Source organism: Syngnathus typhle, linkage group LG8 (assembly GCF_033458585.1).
Source record: "Syngnathus typhle isolate RoL2023-S1 ecotype Sweden linkage group LG8, RoL_Styp_1.0, whole genome shotgun sequence".
NCBI lineage: Eukaryota > Metazoa > Chordata > Actinopteri > Syngnathiformes > Syngnathidae > Syngnathus > Syngnathus typhle.
Window position 1 is genome coordinate 89,929 of NC_083745.1, and position 15,386 is coordinate 105,314.

Consider the following 15,386-nt stretch of genomic DNA (forward strand, 5'->3'; position numbering starts at 1 on the left):
TCTGATGTGACAGAGGTCAGTGTGCTTGTGTGTTCCTTGGCTGTGTGTCCACAGCCTATGTCAGGATACCTTATATATTGATCAGCTGAGGACTTGGTAAAGCAGCGACACAGTGTTGGGGTGGGGTTTATTCTTTGAGGTCAGCAGAAGAAGTGTGATCATCGTTACCGCTCCATCTTTATCCGAGTGTTTCCAAGGCCAATAGCAAATGTCACATAAAAGAAGTTTGAAAGATAGCCTCGTCGATACCACTTAACAAGTGGAGTACTCCTTGCAGCTGTTGCCTTTCTTTTTTGCTAAGACTCTTTTGGATGCTCTGAACAGATCGGAAAATACTTATACGTGCAACGCACTTTGGAGAATTCATTCTTATGAATGATGAGTATTTCATTTGTTTTAAGTCAGTTTGTCTGCTTACGTTTGTAATATTTAGCAAAAAATGGGAAGGTAAATTGCAGGTTGTCACTTCAAATTGTGCAAATGATACAAAAGTGAAAAGTTGATATTATCCTCATAATTAATTTGCTAACTTCATTATTTTTCATGAACATTTTGCCAATTACCGTTACATGATCAGAGTAATTATGGACCTTTTTTTTTTTTTTACTGCTGAGGATGGCTGCATAAAATAAAAAAATAAAAAGCAGAATTAATGTTTAAAAACAATCTGTGAAATGGTAAGCTAGTGTTTTTGATATTAGCATGATTCGGATGATTTTCAGTAGTAAGCGTAGCAGTGGTAAACATTTGAACACTCATTATCTTAGTTTATCCTGTCATTTGGGGCCTTCAGGTCATCTACTATGCTCAGCCTATCACTTCACATGGGGTTACATCATAGTACATTTGCATACATTTGCACATGTACATCAAAGCAGTCCCCTAATTCCCGATATAGCTCCTGACAGTCATGTGACAATTGTTATTGCTGCATGTCAATCACCAATAATTCTTTTTTTTTTTTTATAAATATGGCAAAAAGAACAATGTGATCTAAAGCCTATCAGTGGTTACTACTGTTTTCCTTTCATATGCAAAAGAGCTTGCTGCTATCACAAGAGGAAAGACAAAGGTGGCTCATTATTCAATGATTAACTGGTTGCTTCGTCCGTCCGTGCAGCCTTTTTAAACTCAAGAAGCGCATGCAATTGAGTGGCAAGCTTGTCAAGAGGCTAAACGTGTCCAGGCCTCGGCCAGGGTTGTGTGCAAATGCTTTGACCTTTAGCCCCCATTTCACAAACCTACCTGAATTTGCTGAGCTAGCAGAAAAGGATTATTGTCATTCTTCAAACTTGATGCATGTTGTCAACATATTGTTGAGTAGGAAGCATGAAGAGAGCATTAGAAAATAAAAGACATGCATTCAAACATGCAGAAAAAGCACACAATGCGAAAGGTCAAAGTTGTATTTGCACAAGTGTTAGAAAACAGTGCAGTGTGAAGGTGACCCACAGTGCCTAAGCAAACCGAGGCAATCTTGAATCTTTATCTGAGTAACTACCAGAATCAATGGCTCAAAGTGGAGATGGCTCCTCAAAGTCCCACCAACTCGCTGCAGAGTCCATCCAAATCCTATCAGAGATCAGAAGACACATTTTGCCCAGTTTAGTGGCCCCACAAAATAACTCACTGCTAGGTATGATGTATTCCCTTTACCTTCCTGAAATAAAGGCCTGAGTCCTGTTTTTTTTTTTAATATAAATATATGTTTTGAATGCCAATATGAACCTGTAGTGACACATTAAGCCATCTCTGATTAAAATTAGCTGTTGACTATGTTATTAATAGATATAAGATATTTAGTGGGACTATTTGGTTCTGTTATCTTTCTCCCCAGAATAAACAAATATATTATTGATGACAAAATACTATTGCCATGATTTTCTGATTGTCTTTAAATGAGCATAGGAAAGAGCCTTATCCTTAAGTACTTGCTAAGTTTACACACAGTGATCAAGTGATCCAATATGTGACACTGGCTCGAGCATTTAACAAATGCTAAATCATTCAAACATTTATTGGGTGTTATACAACACATTTCAATGGTCCCACACTATTTGCAAACTCCTATTTTCCATTCAATTTGATTGATCATTCTTGCAGCAATCTAACAAGAAATGAGATAAATCATTTTTAAAAAATTAGCTATTTGAATTGGATGTTTGTAAACTATTTATTGTAATGGTTTGTAAAATTTGTAATGATGTATTTTGACGTCAACCTGAATCACTGCAGGGGATATTTTCGCAACCACGAGGTGGCGCTATTATATTGGATGCAATCGGAAAACCAAATCACTTTAAATGAACATTTGAATGAATCACTGTTGCAGTTCTAATCGTATAGTGTGTTCCTCCGTAGTATGAGTACGTACAGTAAATTGCGTGTCCATATTTAAACGCAATGCATAAAAGCCGACGGTGTTACACGGACGTATTTGACAGTTGCACCACAAATCAACAACAACGGCAGCGGTAGCAATGGCTAAAAGTGATGGAAGTGACTATTTTAAAAGAACCAGTCTTTTTTGGATCGTCTCCGTCACCTTCGGGTTGGCGTATTTTAGTGTAAGTAAAACTACTTGAGCATGTAAAATTAGTATTAAAACGTTATTTGCCGTTTTTGCCAACTCCAGGTCGACCGGCTTGTGTTGCGTTAAAGGTCCCTAGGATACCATACAACGTCATGCCAAGCGATCGCATATATATTATATATATATTTTTGGAAGGTGTATTTTCATTTTTTTTCTTTTTCATTTATGACATTTTTTGGTGCAAAATGCTTCCTTGTCATTGTTAATTTGTTGTTATCATGTTTTATCTTCTCAAATTCACTGTGCGTCCAAAAGAAACCAGATGTTACATTTTGCCTAAAGTCCGAACTTCAACGTCAGACGGGAGCCTTTCATTTAAATCTGGCCAAATGTCGTTCAAAACATGACTTATTTCAAGTATTGAGCGGTCGGTCGGTCAGCTATTGTGCGTCCTCGTTTAAAATTCATGACACGCGTGTTTATTTGGAATGCTCTGCTGTTCTTTAGTGCACAGTGCACATTTTGCCCCCTTTTTGTTGCCACGTTGCACGTTGTCGTGTTGAAAAAAATGTGCTTGCACTGGATCGATCAACTCTTCGGAAAAGTAGAAGTAGTTATCAACACACAAAACAATTTACCCAATCCAAAATGATGCATGTTTAACTTGATTGTGTTTAGCCAGAGGTAGCAAAAGTACTCACACCCTTGACTTGAGTACAAATGCATTAAATGATTGGACGGGCTAAATGTCCAAGTAGAATGCATTTGCAAAGATCTACTTTTACTTTGAAAAGCACTGATCCACATTTTTGCTTGTTTTGTGCGGGATATTGCAGACCCTGTTTGATAATAAATTGATTGAAAATAAAACAGCCAGTACTATGCTGGAGATCGTTTATTTCATATAGTAAATAAGATGTTTTCTACGTATAAAATAATAATGCATTTTTACCCTATATCCATGACTAATAATTTCGATTTCCCTCCTGAGGTGCATGAAATGCAATTTTCAGTGGCCTGTCTGAACCAGGGTTTGAACCTTGTTCTCCATTCAGTCGATGCAGTCATGCTCAACACCCGCAGCGAAGCTGTTTATCGCGTGTGCTAAAATGGAACAAACCGGGCGAGTGTTGCTTTGACGGGTCACAACAGAAAGCCTAAGAGAGTGAAGAGCATCACATGTTCTGTGGCTTTTCCACTTTGTCGAAAAAGAACACGGGTTCTCCACATATTCGATAGTTGCAGAGCTATTTGAAATGACTCCCATGTGAACCTCAACCTGCACTTCTTTCCCTTGCAGTGCATCGTGTTTGCGCCTGAAATAATACCATACCATCTCCTGGGCCCGTTTGGTACCTTCTGCAGATATCTTGTCGACAACCATGCGGGCGTCTTGTACAAAGGGTACGGCTTGATGTCATTTTGCACGCACTATATCTATATGAGCACCTCCTTCTCGTCTGATAATGCCATTAGCTGCTATTGTCAATGTATTAAGCTTCTGGTTTAAGAGATAATCTGGCATATTGTGTTTGATCATTGATGCCTCAAGGGTCATTATGACCACGCCCACTGGCACAATAGCTTGTCACGCGATGGCTTAATGTGGCAACAATAGATTTGCCCAGGATTCTGCTTTCATGTTGGCTCACGGCCAACACGGCAGGGCAAGCAGGCAGCTTTTGCAGGAGGCAAATTGGCCTCATGTGATGGGCAGCTTTTCACGACGCACTTCTGATCATTTTTTTTCCTGATTGATGATTTTTAAGGTGGTGGGCGACCGTGGCCATTCATGTTGTTGAGGCCCTGGTCTCCTTGAAAGTCTGCCGGTAAGAGGAGATAACGCCGGCGCCGTCGCAAGTGTCATGAAATTCTAAATGTTGCATGCGTGATCTCCCGTTTCAGCAACAAAGGCATCACCGCGCCCACAAGGTACTTGTGGTTCCTCCAGACCTTCGTGTTCGGCTTCGCCTCTCTCGGCCTGCTCATCAAATACAACCCGCAGCGGCGCAAACAGCACTGATGTGGCCTCCAAAAGCCAGACGAGAACAACCGAGGAACATGACCTTTTGAAACGGTCGAATATTGAAGTATTCTGTGAAGTAGATCAACTTGAATCCTGCATTGCTGTGATTACTCTTCTTGTATTTCTTTCGGAATAGTCTTTTATATGGAAAAGGTATTTTGAGGGGGAAATACAATTTTATCAGGTGTTTTCATACATTCATGGTGTTTACATTCCAAGAATGACAATAATCTTCCAGTTGCCGTGTTCTACTTAACTATGTTGCACTTGATGCTCTTAATGCTAACAATTGAAATGAAAACTTCTTACAAATACATTTGGGGTGTGTTTCTGCCTCCATATTCTTGCTTTTATCAGCTAATATCCAAGTAGGTCAGAAAATGGACATAGGAACTTCAGTGTCCATTTTGTGGCTTTACTGTATTGTAGTAGGGCTGCATTTCTGAATTACCCTAAAGAGCCACCAGACGGCGCTAAAACCAAGAAAATAGAAAAATACTGCTTATGCGCTGTCTTGTGGCATCTGCCGCATGTACAAGGCACAAGTCTTAAATTTGAAATATCACCACCGTCACCAGATTCTTATAAGCGTACAATGGTAAAAGCTAAGCGTGTCCTTTTCTTTTTTTTCCGCACGTCTTTCTATGCTACACGAAGAAACATTTCGATTGTATTCTCTTCATACTAGAACTTTAATATCAGTACTGCCATCTCGAATTTTCCATACAGTGCAACCCTGAAAATGGGACGTCTACTGTATCACATACCACCACCGGGTTAAGCATACATTTATTCTGTATTTTTGAATCTCTGCTTGAAGTGACTATACTACAGTATAAATAATACTGAAACATATTTACAGCAGTTGAAAATGAACAATTGCAAATAGAGGCATTTCAACATTTGTATACACTCAACTCGTGTTTATATTGTACTTTATAGTATGTACATACGCAGATAAACACAATGGAATCCAAGCACTGCTCGTATTGAGTGCAATTCCAGTGGATTGGGAGCGTCACTAAAATGGAGTCTATCGGGGAGCGTCTTTTGCGGCCCTCATTAGAGAGGAAACTACGTGAGAACCTCTAACTACTCCCATGTATCAACAAAGAGTAGACGTGATATGAATAATATTTGATCTACAATTGTGTTGCTTTTCAGCGCTCACACAGATATTAGGAACATCCATTGTTTGAATGGGATTTGAGTCCACATATGTTATCGATGTCATTTTATCGCCAGATTTCTCTTTTTTTTTTCATCTTTTCTCATCGTTCCAGCCAGCATATAGACGGATAGCGCTCACCCAGCGTCTTCCGCAGCTGAGCGCTTTGGGTCTTGTCCCTGGTTTCCACCACACACTCCACCTGGCAACGCAAAAGCATACAACTGACACAGCAGACACTTATTGATTCCACCACGCTCTGAGGAAATGATATATCGACAAGACATCACAAAGCAATCGTGGATTGCGTCTTCTTCCCATGCGACATATTCCAAAAAGACGCAGGTTGGATTCATTCAAAACTACAAATCAATGCTATAATAATACATAACATTTTACCAATGGGAGGATCTAACAATGCTGCTCAGGCTTGTGAGGGCTTATTTCAAATCGAGTCGGATCAAGGAACAAAGCCATTGCTAATATGCGTACGGTTGAAATGACACGGGCTATTACGACTGTTTCTCAAGACCCTGGGGAGAATAGCTCGACACAGACAAGCTGAAATCTAATTGGACAGCAACGTCGAACAAACACAAAGTGCAAGCAATGCAACCCCAGAAAACTGCTGTGATGTTTTACATTCTTTTTAACAAATGCTGTTTTCTTCCACGATGGAGAAAACTAAGGTGACCAAAACAATGAATATTTGACAGCTGACCTTTGCCCTGAAGAGGTTGGACCTGTCACTATGCCTCCGATGGCTGACGTCCAACAACCTGAGGGAGGCATCGGCACAGTATTCAAATGGGATGATTATTTCATGGGTTCAGCATCAAAAAATAGTGTGGGGTCAGTTCAATGGGTGGACTGACTTTACTCTCCAATAATGAAGAAAGTGTCGGTTGCCTCACCTGACGTCTTCTCTGGACAGGACGTCCAACAGCTTGGCCATGTCTCCCGGCCATTCCCCTAGCTGTACCGAGAACTTGCTGACACGATCTTCCAGCACCAGGGCTCGGTCCACGCACTGCCTCACCAGATCCAGATCCATGTTAGCGCTGCTCACCACCACTGCCACCCTACATAGACATACGGACAGATTGCCTCATCAAGCACGTTGGTAAGGAGAAAAGGCACAACTCTGCAAAACCTGCAAAAGAGAGATCATGAAAAAACTCTAGAGAAGGCAAGGGTAGCGTTTTTTCCACACTCAGGTTCACACAAAGGCTGATTAGGACTCCCTAATCACCATGCATCATTTTGGAATATCATGAATCATTATTATTGTTTGGGTCATCAAAATATGTTATTAGACACTGCTTGTAACTTGCAGAGAAAAGTTTGTGGGATGCTCTTGTAATAAAGCAGTGTCCATAAATACATGCTTGCAACAAAACATTTCTTTCTCACTTCTGTTGATAGCTAGTCATGCACTACAATATTGCCAGTCATCAAATCAATCGGAAAATTCCGCCCTATTAAAATGAGCAAAGGACGATTTTCACCAACTAAATAACCAAATAACTCATAATTATGTTCACAGACTTTCAAAGCAATGACAGGTCAGCACAATTCAATCCGTGTGAGCTGTGAGTCACAAGTGTTTGTTTACAATTCATCACGCAGCGTGACAGAAATACGTATATCATCATTTGAAGCCATCCCATGGTTTCCAAGGCCGCTCCGGGGGAATGTGCGGCAGCTCGACACCAAATATGATCATCTTTGCATGCAAATAAGCACGATAGCTCCTCGAGCACCGAGGGAAGCGTCTGACAGAAGCGCTCGCTCCAGCGCTTCCATTTGAAAGTCTTAATATATAAATCGATCAAACGCACCTTTTGCCTCTCAATTCGCTGAGTTGTCCAGCCAAGATGGCCGCCAATCCCATGGCTCCCTCTGTGTCCACAGTGGAACGCTCAAACTCTTGAAACCTCAACATTGCCACCAAAGAATCCTCCTCGCTGCCGGCCGGGGATAAACACAACTCATTCATGGCACTTCAGATCACAGAAATTCAGCAGATAAGTTTGAGCATCTTAGACATGCAACACCATCATTTAAAATTTTTCTTTCTTTTAGAAATCGCCCAATATCATTATTAAGAGAATTAAGAGAATCCAACCAGAAAATTGACCAAATAAATCCGAAATGGAAAAGAAACTTATCTGTTGGTTGAATATGAATCATTTATTTTTTGTGGTCTCCACAAGATTTATTTTTTGGGGGGCACTGCAGAGATACTGGAACAAAAATATGTCTTAAATTCAGATGATTTATTTCATGTCATTGAAGATGGCATGACAAAAATCAATCAAGACATTTTACAGTCTGCCATCTGAATCTGAGAAAAGAAAAAAAAAAACCTTAACAGTTAATGACTGCCTGAAGTTTGGAGCCTACAGGCATGCTGAAATCCCCAATTTCCTGCCAAGCTTCCTCCCAGGAGATAATTTGTCAGGGCTTCACTGCAGCCGCATTACATCAGTATTTCATTTCACTCCATTGTGGAAAGGCAAAAATCATCCAACAAACAAACCTTTGAATGTAATAACTCATTAAGCATCAACTTGAAGGTTTCTTGTGGACTACCTGACAGAGATGACTTTATCGACTAGTTCCTTTGCCAGATGGAAGGTGTTGATACCGAGCGAGCACCCCGCGAGATCTGACAACAGACAGGAGAGGAACATTTGCAAACAGGAACCACAAAGGGATTCTTCAAGCTAGCTGGGATCCATCCGCATTTCATTCATGACTACCTCCATACAGCTTGCTATGCGGCTTGCAATGAACGTCGTTGACGGGGCCATCTGTCTTTAGAGATTGCAGCAGCAAAGGGAACGCTTCGGGTTCTATTCCCTGTTGAAGATAGTCCACACACACAATTACGATGTGCACTGCAGCGTTTCTTTCCACGCTCAACCGCATCAAATAAATATTCCAAAAAGCTTTTTTCAGGCCGCCCTCCCTCGCATGCACAGCAGACACTGAGCAGGGTTCGCTGGAAGGTGCTGCGCAAAGATTCATTCGCACATCTTTAATTCTGAGATTACGGGAAATGAGTGAGAGCATTCATGCGTGTTCAACTCAAGCAGCCCCCGTCCGTCTGTGCGTTAGAATGTAAAGCACTCGCTAAAGCCACAACACTCTATTATACTATATTGAAGAGGAAAAATAAGAGGCTCATCCTCTCCCTCCAGTGTAAACAGACCTAAAGCTGTCAGACCAAGCAGGAAGAAACATCAAATACATTTATCTTGTCAAGAAATGCCCAAAACATCCTTGGATGCACACCAGAGAAATGGAGGAGGTGAGTCGCCACTTGTCTAATGTGACCTCACGCACGGTGGAAAATGGAAACGAACCGATTGATTAGAAAAGTTGATACATTTTCAACTTACTATGACGCGGATGTGCGAGTTGAGATGCTTGATGGCTGCCGCCGTGCCCGCCAGTAGACCGTACTGTCCAGCTGCGGGCACCAGCACCGCGTCAAGCTTGGGCACTTGCTCGTAGATCTCCAGGCCTACCGTGCCCAGTCCTGCCAGGTAGCTCGGATTTTCCTCTCTGAACAGCACAAAAACCTCGCCTCAGCTTTCGTTTTCTTCGTGTGTCTGTCACAAGTTCCGATAATAAATCAAATGACTCACTCTTCCAGGTAGAGATATCCGTTGTCTTCGGCCAAGTGGCGGGCGTGGTTCTGAGAGTCGGGACCGGTGCTGCCATAGGAGATGACCATGGCGCCATAATCTCTGTAGATCCTGAGACGAGGCGACGAACAACATGCCGGCATGATAGCGAAGACGGGGATCTTCAGCTCCACCGCGTGGTGGGCCACAGCCATGGAGAAGTTACAGTCGGTGGCGACGATCACTCCCTTCTTCTGCTGCTCCTGAAAATATCCACATGGAGGGATCCAGTGGTCAATATGGACTGATGAGGCCGATTCGTATGAGCTCCCAGACAGGAAGGGATGGTCTTACCTGTGTGAGGGAGGAGAGCAGGTACAACACTCCTCTCTCCTTCACTGAGCCCGTGTAGTTCAGGTGCTCCTTTTTCAGATAAATCTCCATCCCATACTGTTTGGACAGCCGGGAGTACTGAGAAACACAGGACAGCGAGAGAGAGGATTTGATGAAGCCGAAGGAAAATCCAATCTTGCAAATTGTGTTTGTTTACCGTGCAGGGCGTCTTCTGTATTCCCGTCTGGATCGTGAAGGCAGCGGCACTGATGTCCTCAAAGCGCAGGTAGTGAATGGGCGGTCTGGGGACGATCCTGAACTCGCTGACTCGTCTGGTTTTCGCCGGCTCCTTTAGCGCCATCGCAGGTGCTTCCACCACCACCGCCGCCAGCACTCTTGTGTCCAGGACCTTCACGTCACCATTGAGGAGTTCCTCCTCGCCAAAGTCCTTCAGCCTCTCTGGTTCAATGAGGGTGGGTCTGCGGCCGACGACGGTGCCATTGCTGAGGAGCGCTCCTTTGTAAAGGTCTTCTGGCTCTGCGGGGCCCAGACGCAGCTCCTCTCTAGAAGGTACAAGTCCTTACATCTTTAGCCAGTTTTTTCACATCTGGACTATGATATGAAGATAAATGACTACAGAATAAAAGGTTTGCCAAAACCCAAGATGGGAACAATCAAATGACAAAAAAAAAAAAATGTATATATATATATATATATATATATATACACACCGTATTTATATATATATATATATATATATATATATATATATATATATATATATATATATATATATATATATATATATATATACACACCGTATTTTCCGGACTATAAGGCGCACCGGACTATAAGGCGCACTTTCAATGAATGGCCCATTTTAAAACTTTGTCCTTATACAAGGCGCACCGGACTATAAGGCGCACCATTAATGCATCATGTCAGATTTTTAATCCAAATCAAATCATTCTCCATTTCATCTTTTTTATTTCAACTTCAGATGCAACAAATTACTTTATAATCATAAAATAATGATCCATAGTCTTTTTGAGTCATGATTCATAGTCTTCAGCGGGCCACTTATGATTGATTTCATGACACAATGCTTTGGGCCAGTTTAAATTTAAGAATTTGGTCCATATATAAGGCGCACCGGACTATAAGGCGCACTGTTGGTTTTTGAGAAAATTTTAGGATTTAAGGTGCGCCTTATAGTCCGGGAAATACGGTATATTTTTTTTTTCTTGAATGCAAAGCATACATTAGTCTGGGATTCCATTTCAAGTCCTTTGCAAATTGCGCCAAAGCTCCCCCGCAAAACATTGGGGCCTCGGTAAGTCTACTGTCAACAATTTGGTCCATCAGATGGCTACAACATGACTAAGCGGGATGCATTATGGATTGGAGATTGAAAAAAGGATGCAATCTGGACACCATCTATATAATAAAAATACTTGTTCAAAATTTCAGAAGGTCTAAGTTTCAAACAGACTGGATTTTTAAAGATAACAGGAAAGTACATTTCCAGAAGCCTGATAATAAAACTGACATTGAGACATAAAACCGCAGCCAATTAAATGTTTGAAAGTGAACGTCAGAACATTCCCAAAGTTTGAAACAATTATCACCTCACGCCTGAAAACGATATGAACGAGAACGCCCACTTCTGTCCAAGATAAATGGATTCACCTTTCATGTCAACATTTGACTCACTATGACAGATTGCATCTAGGAACTCATTTATGATTCATTAGTTGTCCACTTTTACTTTTCATGGTTCACACTAAGAATTAAAGTGGCAATTAGGCAGGCCACTTTGATTCATAGCAGCTTGGGAAATAGCTTTCCAACATTTCAACAGTTTCATTTCATATTATCTGACGACAATGCAAAGAAAAAAAAAACTTTCCGAAAAAAATTACGTGGTGGAGCTGCTTTTGCCACCGCCTGATTAGTTAGGAGGCCTTTCATAAAGTACAAACAAAATAATAGGCTTATCGCCATTGGAGATTAACCCCGTCACCTAGACGCAAGAGAAGATCACATTTGGTTTGGGTTTTTGGAGAGCCTGTCCATTGACTGACAATGACTTGAACCCGTCCGCAGAGGTTGTGCTTGTCAGAAAGTGTGCTATGATTTGATCTTTGGGGCCTTTTAGTTGTATTTCATGACTGCTGACCATGTGAGTCATCTTGAGTGCATTTCATTCAGACGTGCTTCTATTTCAACCACAACTCTTTGGCCTTTTCCCGTCATCAACTCTATGATTGCCCTCTGCCCCACTTCTCAGAGTCCATTATTCAGCCACACGCTCTACTTGTAAACTAAAGAGTGAATGGAAAAGCCCAAGGCTGGATGGAGCTCTGTTTACACAGGCTGCACAGCTAACATTAGCATGTGTGGTTATTTTTTATTTTGAAATTTCTACCTTGACAGACCAGAGTTAGGTCTGTAATAATGAACAGCTAACGAAATGATTGTTCAGTGATATAGTGTTACCTTGTTTGGCTGATCAGAGAGGGCAGTTAATATAACATTGGGTTCATGTCAGAACCAAAACCAAACATAGGTACCAGGCATGAAGGCTTTCTTTCAAGATGTTGGCATGACCTGGCAACAAAGAGGAGAAGAAGACAAAGTGCTAACCGAAGGAGAATGTCTACTGGGGCATCCAGGGAAGGAAGCAATACAAAACAGGGACTGAAGCCTTAGAAGGTAGGCAGACACAAGAGGTTCGGGGAGATCCTGTGAAACTTTGGAGACAGAAGCAGTCAAATCTTTGGAAGACAAGCTGATTGTTTTGTCTCTATGAGGGAGATCTTTTAGCGAGAGGTGTCAAAGGGAAGAACAAACAGGACCAGTGACTGAGGCTGGAACTGAGCTTACACTTGAAGTCTAGTCTTTGTTTTGGACTGGAGGTGGACTTTTGGCAATACTGCAGGATTAATGCGGGTCGAGGGGAGCTCTGAAGGGTATGAGGGGGTTTTGCTAGAGGAACAAACAGCAAGAGGGACTGAGGTAGGAAGGAACTGGACTAACACCTGAAGTCTTTGTTTTGAGGTTGCTTTTTGTCACAAAGACAGATGATGTGTTGGCTCTGGCTCACTACACGTTTCCCACCTTTGCCAAAAAGGGTCCTTTTCTTCCATGCCTTTAAGCGCAGGCTTTGGGGAAAACAATCGTTCCAGTCGCTCACTCAAGTAGCTCGAATAGAATAACTGGGCAGCAAAGTTCATCCTGGTTGAAGAAGAGAATCCAAAGAGTTCTGTATGTGTACGGGAATCCTCCTCAGCTGTCCGACACCGCCCAGTACAGCTCCCACGGTCTAAGCCTGAGTTCCCAAACTTGTACCCAGCTGAGAAGCTGTTTAAGAAGGGATTATCAAGGGACACATGTACAGCGACTCTGCGGTGAGTTGGCCACTCCCAACTTTCTATTCTCAGCCCAGACCGGGATTACGTCCCCTTTCTGTGACGTCGACCAAATCAGACGGTCTTAGGGGATAGATGCAGACTTAGGGTTTATCTAAGGAGCAGTGATCCAGAGGCTAAACCAGACAGGGGAGACCAGTATGAATGGGGCTGGATCAGAAATGATTAACCTACACCAACAATGGATGTATCTGCCTGTGCAAATTAGTCTTAACATTTGTGGAGGCAACTTCAGATCCCTGCTTTGGAATGTTGCCGCTGGGTTCAAGTGCACGTTCTCCGCGTAAAGAACAAAAACTGCACACGGTCGATCCTACCCTGCTTCGGCCCGGATGGATTCCGGTTTTGAACGATCCAGCCAAACCAAACGGGGAAATGATTCGAAACAGATCTCAGACATACTCCAATCGATCCGAGCCTACAGTTGAAACCATTGTTGTCACCAGAGCACGCAAGCTATCCGTTGCATTGGGCCTTGTGTACGGAAACCAGACGGACCCTTTCCCCGTCCTCACAGATTACGTTATCCTCCCGTTAAAGCCCAAGTTAACTTGAAGCAACCTCTAGTATGACCCACACTTCCAGGTAATCCTTTTCTTAATCTTCCCCCCCAAACACATTGAACTGTAACACTATGTCCTTCCCAGCGGGTGGGATGTTTTGTCATGATGACACAAGTGGAAAAATGCACCGAAATAGACGGAGAAGGTGACCCCGCCTCCAGCAGCGTGTCACATGAGCGCAACCAGGTGCCGTCACCTTCTCCCTTTGCGGGCACATTTCCTTTAACTTTCATTGCATTGCTACGTATATCACAGCCTGACTCGTGTCACACTCTCACTTTTCCTCCACTTTTCAGTTTCTGCTACTTAACCTGTAGATCAACTTAAGAGGGCAGACAAGTGAGCGGAACATGAGGATGAAGACAGTCTGGCTTAGAGAAGATAACCATGCTGACAGCAAGCAGCTTGTGCGCGCTTGCACATGTGCATGTGTGGGAGGCACAACCAAGAAAGCTGGCTAAAAGGAAGCAATCAAAAAAACTACATATAGACGACCAACTGATTTAATTTCACTGCGCTCCTGCTGGAAACGGAGAATTTTAGAAGCGGCCTAAAGATTTGATTCTCTTGATTCTAAGAAGGAAACAAACCGGTAAAGTCCAATCGAAAAGCACCGCCGAACCAACAACGTGGGTTGATCAACTATGAATTCATTGCAAGTGTATTGGTGTTTAGTTTGACTGAGATGTCGACCCCCCTCACCCTCCCCCCTGTCCAAACATCCCACCCCTTCCCAGAAACGGAGCTTTCTGCTCTGCATTCCATGTTTTCATTCAGAATCTGGGCGCAAGCACTCCAGAGGAAACAGCAAAGTGTGATAGAGGAAGCATTGCACTCCAAACTAATTGCTCACCTTGCTCTTTTTAAAAGACACCATGGTCCGCCCCTTCACCTTCACAATTGGACTCGTCATCCTCTTGATTGGCTACACCGTGGCAGGTAAGAAAAGGAGCAGAGGTTGAGACTTTCTTTTTACGGAGCCACACATTGGTGTGACTTTTACAGAGATATATGTGAAGTATGAAGCTGAAGCTGCACCATGTAGGTCGAGGAACATATGGTTGTAATCCACTGTAGTTCCATCCAATCAAATTGAGTGTGAGCACAAGGACAACTCTTTTTTGGTTCTGATCAGATGTCGTTGCTTTGTTTGAGGAAAGCACAATTAAACGGGGAAAGTACTTGAGGCGTTTGGCGCGTGCACTCCGATGACTTCATACGGCAAGAATGGTGGGTCGGCTGTACACAACGTGAGATCAAAACAACCCGGTGCCTTCTTTTGCACCAAATTCTCAAAAAAGTGAATTGCTCTGCGCTTGCAGGCGAGGACGCGACGTACGCACTCAAGCTTATTGACCTTTACCTTCTGGCACAGTCACTACGTTACATCACCACGTCCGTTTGCTTTGCTTGTAGCTCGTTTCCTCTGACAGTATTTGCGTGCATCTTATGTGATTTTTCTGGCAGTAAAAAAACAGCCAGCAGCTCTTCATCTAGCATCGGCCAAGGCAAAGAGGAATGAATGCATCTTTGGAAACAGCTAGCTATGGCTACGGACCTAACTAGTCCAGCTACTTTGCAGCAAAGCACATTTTTACTCATCTTGAATATCAGCATGTTGCTCTCAGTGGCTTTTTTTCCCCTCCCTCAGTTCCAAATTGCATGTGTGCACGCTGATGTAATAGCACAGCTGTGGT

General features: G+C 42.7%; 2 protein-coding genes across 3 annotated transcripts; one reads left to right on the top strand and one right to left on the bottom strand.

Annotated features, from left to right (window-relative positions):
• Nucleotides 1–1,283: 1,283 nt before the first annotated feature.
• LOC133158657 (L-threonine ammonia-lyase) lies at nucleotides 1,284–14,369 on the bottom strand. 2 transcript variants are annotated; one of them, XM_061285988.1, is made up of 12 exons: nucleotides 12,816–14,369; nucleotides 9,913–10,258; nucleotides 9,717–9,833; nucleotides 9,384–9,625; nucleotides 9,135–9,300; nucleotides 8,493–8,592; nucleotides 8,323–8,398; nucleotides 7,569–7,694; nucleotides 6,642–6,809; nucleotides 6,449–6,506; nucleotides 5,869–5,929; nucleotides 1,284–1,572 (listed from the first exon to the last, which is right to left on the bottom strand). In XM_061285988.1, exons 1-12 carry the CDS (start codon nucleotides 12,929–12,931, stop codon nucleotides 1,421–1,423), a joined length of 1,728 nt encoding a protein of 575 aa, XP_061141972.1. In that variant the 5' UTR covers nucleotides 12,932–14,369; the 3' UTR covers nucleotides 1,284–1,420. The 2 variants fall into 2 exon arrangements, with proteins under 2 accessions (XP_061141972.1, XP_061141973.1); XM_061285989.1 differs by lacking the exon at nucleotides 1,284–1,572 and having other exon boundaries at nucleotides 4,936–5,929.
• tmem254 (transmembrane protein 254) lies at nucleotides 2,408–4,875 on the top strand. Its single transcript, XM_061285993.1, has 4 exons — nucleotides 2,408–2,567; nucleotides 3,834–3,937; nucleotides 4,303–4,362; nucleotides 4,439–4,875. The coding sequence occupies exons 1-4, from the start codon at nucleotides 2,481–2,483 to the stop codon at nucleotides 4,554–4,556; spliced, it is 369 nt and encodes a 122-aa protein (XP_061141977.1). The 5' UTR covers nucleotides 2,408–2,480; the 3' UTR covers nucleotides 4,557–4,875.
• Nucleotides 14,370–15,386: the final 1,017 nt, after the last annotated feature.

Excerpts from the sequence above, each read along its gene's own strand:
- tmem254 (XM_061285993.1), top strand. The coding sequence starts at position 2,481 with ATGGCTAAAAGTGATGGAAGTGACTATTTTAAAAGAACCAGTCTTTTT. Across the intron at positions 2,568-3,833 it reads TCGGGTTGGCGTATTTTAGT|TGCATCGTGTTTGCGCCTGA; the intron begins GTAAGTAAAACT and ends TTTCCCTTGCAG. Across the intron at positions 3,938-4,302 it reads GCGGGCGTCTTGTACAAAGG|GTGGTGGGCGACCGTGGCCA; the intron begins GTACGGCTTGAT and ends ATGATTTTTAAG.
- LOC133158657 (XM_061285988.1), bottom strand. The coding sequence starts at position 12,931 with ATGAACTTTGCTGCCCAGTTATTCTATTCGAGCTACTTGAGTGAGCGA. Across the intron at positions 10,259-12,815 it reads AAGGACCCTTTTTGGCAAAG|AGAGGAGCTGCGTCTGGGCC; the intron begins GTGGGAAACGTG and ends TGTACCTTCTAG. Across the intron at positions 8,399-8,492 it reads GCATAGCAAGCTGTATGGAG|ATCTCGCGGGGTGCTCGCTC; the intron begins GTAGTCATGAAT and ends GTCTGTTGTCAG.